Source organism: Bufo gargarizans, chromosome 2 (assembly GCF_014858855.1).
Source record: "Bufo gargarizans isolate SCDJY-AF-19 chromosome 2, ASM1485885v1, whole genome shotgun sequence".
NCBI classification, from domain to species: Eukaryota; Metazoa; Chordata; class Amphibia; order Anura; family Bufonidae; genus Bufo; species Bufo gargarizans.
In genome coordinates, this window is record NC_058081.1 from 82,196,656 (window position 1) to 82,205,899 (window position 9,244).

The window sequence follows — 9,244 nt, forward strand, 5'->3', positions numbered from 1 at the left end:
CACTGTATAGTGGAAAGTACTTATATAGTGGCCAACCACTTTAACCTATTAATTCTATAAATTAATCATTGGAGGGGATGAGTTACATTTGAAAAGCAAACAGTTGAGGCCTATGTATCATTAATCCTGTTGGGAAATATTTAATAAGAACATGGAAAAGTACAGCTCCCTTGGCACCAGAAGTGTGGAGGGCGGCGGCACATGACATATATAAAAGGGAAGGGTCTTGGCTACAACTTTATTTAGAAAGGTCTGAGAGTTATCTGAGAAGGCCATTGTAAACTTCTTGAGGCCGCCATGCGTGTGCCAGTACTACTAATGCTGGGAATGGTGTCCGGGCTCTGTAGCAGTGATCAGTCATGTCCGGGTGAGTACTTCATGAGCAACTGATCATTACTCTTTAGGCTGTGTTCATAGGTTACGATTACATTGTGATTTTTGCTATGATTTTGTGAAAATTACGACAACAGTAGCACAGATTTATGATACCAGAAACCATTTTGCAGCAATGTTTGAAAAATCATATGAAAAGAAAAACAATGCAATTGCACTGTGTGAACACAGCCTTAACCACACGTCATATAATAATTTGTTCCTTGTGTTTTATGGATGAGTGGTCTTCATTTCATTTCTATTTGCCTGTCTGTTACATGCTTGTAATATTTTAGTTGTCTATTATACGTGTGTCATTCGTATTTACCTTTGCATTGTGTGAACACAGCCTTAACCACACGTCATATATTAATATGAGGGTGAGTCAGAAACCAGCGCAATATCAGTAAACAAACTTATACTGTGTATGAATGCATCTTGTATTTGTTTTATGGGTGAGTGGTCTTCTTTTCATTTCTATTTGCCCGTCTATTACCTGCTTGTAATATTTTAGTTGTCCGTTATATGTGTGTCATTTTTTATTGACAGAAGTAAAAGTTTTGGGAATTGGGGAAAATGACAAATTGTCGATTCTTCGAGGCTGTCCTGGTCATCCTGGCCTCCCGGGTCAAAAAGGAGATGTTGGGGAACCAGGAGAAAAAGGTTGGCACAAAGCCAATAATTATGTTTATGGAACTATAGAATCTGTTTCATCTTATAAAGTGTCCCTCTACTTTCAGAAATCTATGAATTTACAAAAAGTGGGCACACATACAATAGGGGTAATGCATGCAGCTGCTTTGGGGCTCCAGTTTGGTCTTGTCCCTATTGTGATGGATGGTGAGATCTTGCACAGGGATGTGGTGGTGTCAAGCAGAACCTAAAGGGGGCCTATTGTTTACCTTTGCTATGGGGCCCCCGTTCTCTAGGTATGATACTGTATATAAGTCTGTTGGTATTTTTTTTCCAGGGCAAACGGGATCTGTGGGAGGACCAGGAAAGGTTGGACCTCCAGGCGAAAAAGGTTAGCAAAGAACTTTACATATGATAAAATATAACAATAATGTGAAATTAACTCAGGGCCCGACAAGGATGCCATCTTTTTGGTGCTTTCCACTTTTATAGGGGGTTCTCTGAGTGTTTAATATTGACATATCCTCAGGACAGGTCATTGGTATCTGATGGGTGGGGGTCTGCCCTCCAGCAACCCTAACGATCAGCTGTTTGGAGAGAGTGAGGTGTGTGCTGCAGCCTCTTCCTAGGTCACGTGACATCACGTTCATTGGTCACATGGCCTAGATGCAGCTTAGTCCAATTCAAGTGAATGGGACTCAGCTGCAATACCAAGCACAGCCACCATCCAACATATGGCACTGTGTTTGGCGAGCCGCAAGGAGGCTGTGATGCTCACCAGAGCGTTGCAGCTTCTTTAACCCCTTCGCTACTAGCACCGTACGGTGCTAGTGGGGTCTTTAAACATGGTACCCGCTCTTGTGTGCAGCAGGTGATACGGCCAGCGGGTCTCTGCTGTTTCAAACGTTGCAATAATGCCAACCACAGACATTACAGCTTTTAGGGTACTTTCACGCTTACGTTTTTCTTTTCCGGCGCTGAGTTCCGTCCTAGGGGCTCAAATCCGGAAAAGAACTGATCAGTTTTATCCTAATGCATTCTGAATGGAGAGTCCGTCCCTCAGGATGCATCAGGATGTCTTCTGTTCAGTCTTTTTGACTGATCAGGCTTTTCAGAAAACCGTAGCATGCAGTATTTTTACCTCCGGCCAAAAATCCTGAACACTTTGACTGAACGCCTGATCAGGCTTTTTTCCCATTGACTTGCATTAACGCCGGATCCGGCTCCGTGTGTTCAGTCAAACTGGACCCGGCTTTTGCATGTTAAACCCGAAAAATAGGAAAAAAAAGTTAAAGTTCATAAATGGCGGATCCGTTTTTTCCAATGCATTTTTCCATTGTGATCGAAAGCCTGATCAGGATTCAAATGTAATCAGTTTTCACCCGTTTTTCCGGATCCGGCGGGCAGTTCCGGTGTTGGAATTGAATGCCGGATTCAAACAACGCTAGTGTGAAAGTAGCCTTAGATGCCGTGATCAAGTGTGAGGCCTTATCTGGCATGAGGCCTTACACACCAAGGCATGAGGCCTTATCTGGAGTCGCTAAACATCGGAACCCAAGGCAGGCCAGATGGTCGCTGTTTTTTACCAGATTTAATTTCGTTGTCACCTATCACCCTGGGGTTAGGAACGTCAAAGCGGATGCTTTGTCGCGGAGCTTTCCCGAGGGGAGGGGAGTGAGTCTGAGGATCCTGGCTCGATATTAGCTGATGGGGTGGTTGTATCCGCCCTTTTTCCTGAACTTGAGGCAGAGGTGTTGGAGGCCCAGGGAGAAGCACCTGATTCTCCCCATGTGACTACAGCTAAGAACTCATCACAACCCAAAGGACTCATATACCTGGTAAACTGACTTCTGACATCTGTATTTGTAACCTCAGACCACTGTATATATTCTTTGTGTGTATAGTGTTATTTCTAGTGAGCCCTTAAGGCGATTAAATATATAATTTAATCTTGTGCTGTCTTGTATCTCGATCACGAATCCCCATGTACGTGTTTCGGCCTAGTTATAAGCTACCGCGGGTTGGTTTCTTACCCTATATAATCCCCTTAGCGGACCGGGCTTATATCAAACAAGAAACTGGTGGCAGCGTACCAGGGCTGAGGAAGCGCTGTTTCACTGGGGCAGTGAAAAGGCTCTCTCAGCTTGTTGCCTCTCTGTACCCTCGTGGACAGGAGGTGTCTGTGTAAACTGTATCAAGCTGACCTTACGTGCTCCTAAGGAGGGCGTAACGTCACGTCTTGGTAACCAGTGACTATACCGTATCTCGAGAGCTCAACGTAGTTGTTGTCAGGCGGGCAGCGAGGTGTGGTATTTGTCACAGGCACATTTTCTGGTACTGAGACTTCTGGTATACCAGAAGAGGAAATATTTTCCTCTTCGTTGTCATCCATTTAGCGAGAAATTCAAAACAATTTAAAAAAGATGGGCAAAAAGTATAAACAGATGGCTGACAAGAGACGTATGAGTGGTCCGGACCTGAGAGTGGGTGATTCTGTGTGGCTGTCCTCAAGAAACATTAAGTTGAAGGTACTTTCTTGGAAGTTGGGGCCAAGGTTTATTGGGCCATATAAGATCTCTGCCATTATTAATCCAGTTGACTTTCGTCTTGAACTTCTGCAGGCTTTAAAAAGTCATAATATTTTTCACAAATCATTGCTGAAAATATATGTTGAATCTGCTGAACTGTCCTCCTTGCCTTCCACTCCTGTCTTGGTGGACGGTAACCTTGAATTTCAGATTGCCAGGATGGTGAACGCCCGAATTCTCCGTAGATCTTTTCAGTACCTCGTGCACTGGAAAGGCTACGGTCCTGAGGAAAGAATGTGGGTTCCTGCTACCGACATTACTGCCGGTCGCCTTGTGAAGGCCTTTCACAGGGCGCATCCTGATAAAGTCGGCCCTGGGTGTCCAGAGGTCACCTGTATGGGGGTACTGTCACAGTCCCTCCCATGAAAGAGGTGAGAAGATCTGAAAGACCGGCGGCATGCTAAGTTATCTGACAGTCTCTCTGTTCTCACCTTGCAGTGTTGTTGTTTAGTAATGACCACACCTCTCGTCAGGTGCAGCTCGTGGTCATTACTGAGGTTATATTTTGTCCTTACTCACACTGCTTACCATGCAGTTGATATTTCCTGCTTGGTGTTGGTTGAGCTGGAGTTTTGTTCCTTTGGATCTCCTGCTCCTCCATTCTTCTTTAAAGATAAGTGCATTCTGTTTTGCATTTTGTTGTTGGCTTGTGTGTGTTGTTTTCTAGCAGGGAGACGCTGGTTCCTTCATCTGGGAAGAAACCAGTAGTCTCATTCCCTGCCGCCGTTCCTAGGGCTTCCAGGGTCTCCAGGGCTAGGTTCCGGTGTATGAGTATTTCCACCTTCTGGGTCTACTCATAGTGGCAGGAGTCAGGGAGAGGTCTAGGGATTCCTAGGAGTTCACCATCCCTCTTCCTTAGCTTTGAGGCGTAGACTCTGGTCTATTCCCTTCTGTGTGTATTCTGGTGTTTCCCCTCTCCATTACGTGTGAAAATCAGACCAAGAAAGGTCGAACACCAAAATTCTGATATCTAATAATGAGTAGGTTCATCATAAATAGGAGCAGAATAGATTCCATAGTGAACCATTTTTATATTTCCTCTTTATCCCACTCATTACCTTTCCCACATTTATTAAAAAGCCAGTATATAGCATTTAGTTTCCAAAGTACTACATTAGCGTTTGTCTAGATATATCACTCAACTATTCCTATTTGATTTCTAAGACAACACACAAGGTTTACATATGCTAAATGCATGCGTGATATCTCTATTAGAACATATTTTAAAACACTGCAAGTGACCAGAAAATCCTGTGCATGTGCGGCACCTAATGTAACGCAAGCGGGACGCACCAGGGACTCACGTTATCCATTTCACGCATGCGCGATGCCCTGGAGCGCATGTAGGAAAGCAGGTACATACCAGTGATTAGCGTTAGGTATCTCACACATGCGTAATAGTCTCGAACGCACGCAGGGAGGCAAGGAAATTTAATTCTTAACAGGTGAGAATAGGGCAATATAAAGCAATGCTTTGATTATCCTGTCATTCGCCACATTTTTTATCCTAACTGGCACATCGCTGGAGCCATTATGCTCCTTACTGACATCATCCCCTCATGAACCTGTCTGTGTGAGACATGGGAAATGCTTCGGGAAGAAAACAAGAACCATTTAGGGGAGCTATTCAGGGAGGGAAAGTATAATAAGGACAGCCACCGATAAGTGGGGCTGCCCCTTTTGGGGCGATTCCTCCGCTTTCAGGCAGGGAATAATAGTATTAATAGGGTATTAATATGGAGAGGTCCCCCATACCCTGACCTTGAAGCACTAATATTAATCCTGAAGGATAGACGAAAGGAACATTGATTTTAAAGTATCAATATTTATCCTGAAGGATAGATGAAGGTGGCTGCCTAAATACATCTGATAACCCTACAACTACCTGGCATCACATATAGGAAGTACTGGACTCTACATATCAATCAACAAAACATGTGTGGCATGGAAACATATGTGGCATGGTGGTAGTTTTATTTGAATAATATTACCTCTCTGATCTCGCAATTGAAAATACCCCTAGAACTATTTATGTTGATATTTTTGATATTTTGTTTTAGTGGGATTTATCTTATATTATTGATAAATAAAAGTTATGTTTTAAGTAGGCAATATTTCAGTGATACAGTGATTACTCACCTACTACAAGTACGGTATATTATAATTCTCCAGTGAAAAAGTTCTTTCAAACAGGCACATTTTATGCTCTACCATCGACCTGGGCGCTGTGAGAGGATATGGAATGACCACTGCTCTTATTACACACATATATATATATATATATATATAATTATTAATTTTTTTTCTTATAGGAGAGAAAGGAGAAAGAGGGACGACTGAGCCAGTGTATGGTAAGTTATGTGTCTAGACCCCATTACCTGGGACAATAATCGTCCAAGTGATTGTTCCCAATCATGGCCCTGTGTGAACATGTGCATCAATCATCGATAAACGAGACAACGCTTATTTATTGTTGATCTCATCTTTTATAAGAACATGAAAATTATCGCTAGTCAGCAGCACATCCCCTCGGTTAAGCAGGAGACGTGCTGCTGACAGTAAAGTAAACCATAGGGGGACAAACCTATGATCATCCTCATATACAAAATATGACTACATTGTGTAAATTGAAGAAAATGCGCAGCTTACTACATAGTCAATCTACGTTTGTTATGGCGAATTATCTGCCCGTGTAAATGATCCCTTAGTGAGAGCTGAACTTCTGCTCCACCAAGGGTCCCCTGACCAATTGGGTCCTGGCAGCAGAAGACCTTGTGATCAATAAGTTGATTACAAGGTCTTCTGCTGCCAGGACCCAATGTGATCAGTTTTAATCCATGAGGGAACCTTGCAGCAAGTGTTCAGTTTTCCTACAGCACCACCACAGGGGAAATTAAAAATTGCACAATTTCCTTTGAACTCAATGGTATGTCTGTGTGCTCAGACATACAGGGTCTTCTGGAGTGAAAGTTGCTCTTTATATCTGCGTTACACATCTCCTGATAGGTGACAATCCTAAATGGAGAACCCCGGTTTTCTAATAACTCAAGGTTCATAAAAAAATAAAATTCTATATGTCTCCTAGCTGCCAGGAACTGCAAAGAAATACGATATCGGGGGGCAGTCCTCAGTGACTGGTACACCATATACCCAGATGGCAGCCGGCCCCTGAAGGTCCTGTGTGATATGGACACAGATGATGGAGGATGGATTGTTAGTATATACAAAATGTGAACGAGAAGTCACAAGGAGATATTTTATTTGGAAAATGTGGACCCATTGCGACCATATCCTCTACTATTGAATCTGGTCTTCTCTTGCCTTTAGGTAATACAGAGACGTTGGGATGGGTCAGTAGACTTCTTCCGCACTTGGGATGCTTATAAGAAAGGCTTTGGCAGTCGGCTAAGTGAATTTTGGCTGGGGAATGAATATATTCATCAAATAACTTTAACAGGTAATGAGGAACCTGTAGATCATCTCTCTATTGATTTATTTATTTTTTCTGCTCGCTGCTGGACCTATTACTGTGTATCCAAGGTTGAAGGGTCTATAAGCAGTAGTCGCTGGCCTGTTATGGACCAGATGACCTAGAGCTCCATTATTTGAGGGCACTGCTCATTATTTTCTCTGGATTATGAAACTATGGTAACTAGATTAGGATATAGTTTTGGTTACTGCATTTACCCAAAGTTGGTCTTACAGATCCACATGCTTGTCCTGGAGATCCCTACCATCTTTTCTAGACCACACATAATGGCTATGTAGAATTGAAGTGGTCCATACATATAAGATAGCTATTGGCCTAATGCTTGTCAACAGTTATCTCTATCCCCACCTTCTCACTCCTAGGCATGATATGTAGTTCTCAGGTCACTTCTGGTCATAAGACCATGTATTTAACAAAGGCCCTTGTTTGAATATGTAAGATCTGTGCTGCAGTTAGGTTTGCATAGAATTGTTTACTCTGAGACTAAAGTGTGGTATGGTCTCCTTTATGTTGTTGGAATAAGTTTAGTTTTGGAAAGGCTCTTCAAGCCTTCTTTTTGTAGCTACCGTATGTTAGTTTCCAGCTTCTAAAGCTTCTGCTCTCATCTATCTCCAGGAACATGGGAATTACGTGTTGATCTACAAGATTTTGAAGGCAAAATTGTGTTCGCCAAGTATGCAAGCTTCAAAGTATTGGATGAATCTGAGAAATACAAATTAATAATTGGAGCCTATCAGGAAGGAACTGCAGGTGAGGGGCAATTTGGCCAAAATGTCCTTCATAGAGGTTTGTTTAAGTACATATAAAAATAGCATCTAATACACTGGCTGTGTATTGATATGTTAGCTATGAATGATATGTCTACTGGGAAACTATAGTGCTGTCTGAAACTAGAAGCATAGAATGTCTCTGCAGATAAGAACCATTTGCCCCATCTAGTCTGCCCCATATACTGAATACTATGGATAGCCCCGGCCCTATCTTATATGAAGGATGGTCTTATGCCTATCCCATGCATGCTTAAACTCCTTCACTGTATTTGCAGCTACCACTTCTGCAGGAAGGCTATTCCATGCATCCACTACTCTCTCAGTAAAGTAATACTTCCTGATATTACTTTTAAACCTTTGCCCCTCTAATTTAAAACTATGTCCTCTTGTAGCAGTTTTTCTTCTTTTAAATATTCTCTCCTCTTTTACCTTGTTGATTCCCTTTATGTATTTAGCAGTTTCTATCATATCCCCTCTGTCTCATCTTTCTTCCAAGCTCTACATGTTAAGGTCCTTTCATCTTTCCTGGTAAGTTTTATCCTGCAATCCATGTACCAGTTTAGTAGCTCTTCTCTGAACTCTCTCCAAAGTGTCAATATCCTTCTGGAGATATGGTCTCCAGTACTAAGCACAATACTCCAGATGAGGTCTCACTAGTGCTCTGTAGAGCGGCATGAGCGCCTCCCTCTGTCTACTGGTAATGCCTCTCCCTATACACCCAAGCATTCTGCTAGCATTTCCTGCTGCTCTATGACATGGTCTGCCTACCTTTAAGTCTTCTGAAATAATGACAAAATCACAGAAATATAGTGGCAAATATGGGGGAACTGCTCAAACCCCAAACACTGTAGCATGTTTTTCATTTGGGGAGCAGTGGACCACCGCATGTGGACCACAGCAAACGACCATCCCCTGCAAAAAATGCGTACAATGGAGGATGCCGGCGCGGTCCACATGTACCACAAAGGCATCCTACACAAAACTGAGCATTGTGCGGATGAAAATATAATTATATAAATCACAGAAAAAAATGCACCAAACGGATATGCCACTGACTATACTGGCTAGTCATACAAGCAGATATTAAAAGCTGAGACTTTTGCCAATATATTCCTGTCAGGAACATATCGGAGCCCATCATGCACCACGTCACGGTCTCTCAGAATGGCAAGGGTCCTACCACTACGCTAACTATGGTGTGAACAAGGTCTGAAGGTGATGTAATCCAGCTCACAGCCAAGCTTCCACACAACTGCATAGCAGGACAACTAATGCAATGTGAACAAAGCAAGACTGTAAGCCACACCCATATCAGACCGTGTGATGGAGGTTACCAGGTGCAAAGGAGAGTGTTTGAATGCCAGGTAAAGGCACATACACTACATATAAAA

At 42.7% G+C, this 9,244-nt stretch overlaps 1 protein-coding gene across 2 annotated transcripts; it reads left to right on the forward strand.

Moving 5' to 3' along the window:
* Positions 1-252: 252 nt before the first annotated feature.
* LOC122929503 (ficolin-2-like) lies at positions 253-7,904 on the forward strand. 2 transcript variants are annotated; one of them, XM_044283107.1, is made up of 7 exons: positions 253-367; positions 922-1,035; positions 1,343-1,396; positions 5,906-5,944; positions 6,679-6,806; positions 6,921-7,050; positions 7,699-7,904. In XM_044283107.1, the coding sequence occupies exons 1-7, from the start codon at positions 298-300 to the stop codon at positions 7,887-7,889; spliced, it is 726 nt and encodes a 241-aa protein (XP_044139042.1). In that variant the 5' UTR covers positions 253-297; the 3' UTR covers positions 7,890-7,904. The 2 variants fall into 2 exon arrangements, with proteins under 2 accessions (XP_044139042.1, XP_044139043.1); XM_044283108.1 differs by lacking the exon at positions 922-1,035 and having other exon boundaries at positions 313-367.
* The last annotated feature ends 1,340 nt before the right edge of the window (positions 7,905-9,244 follow it).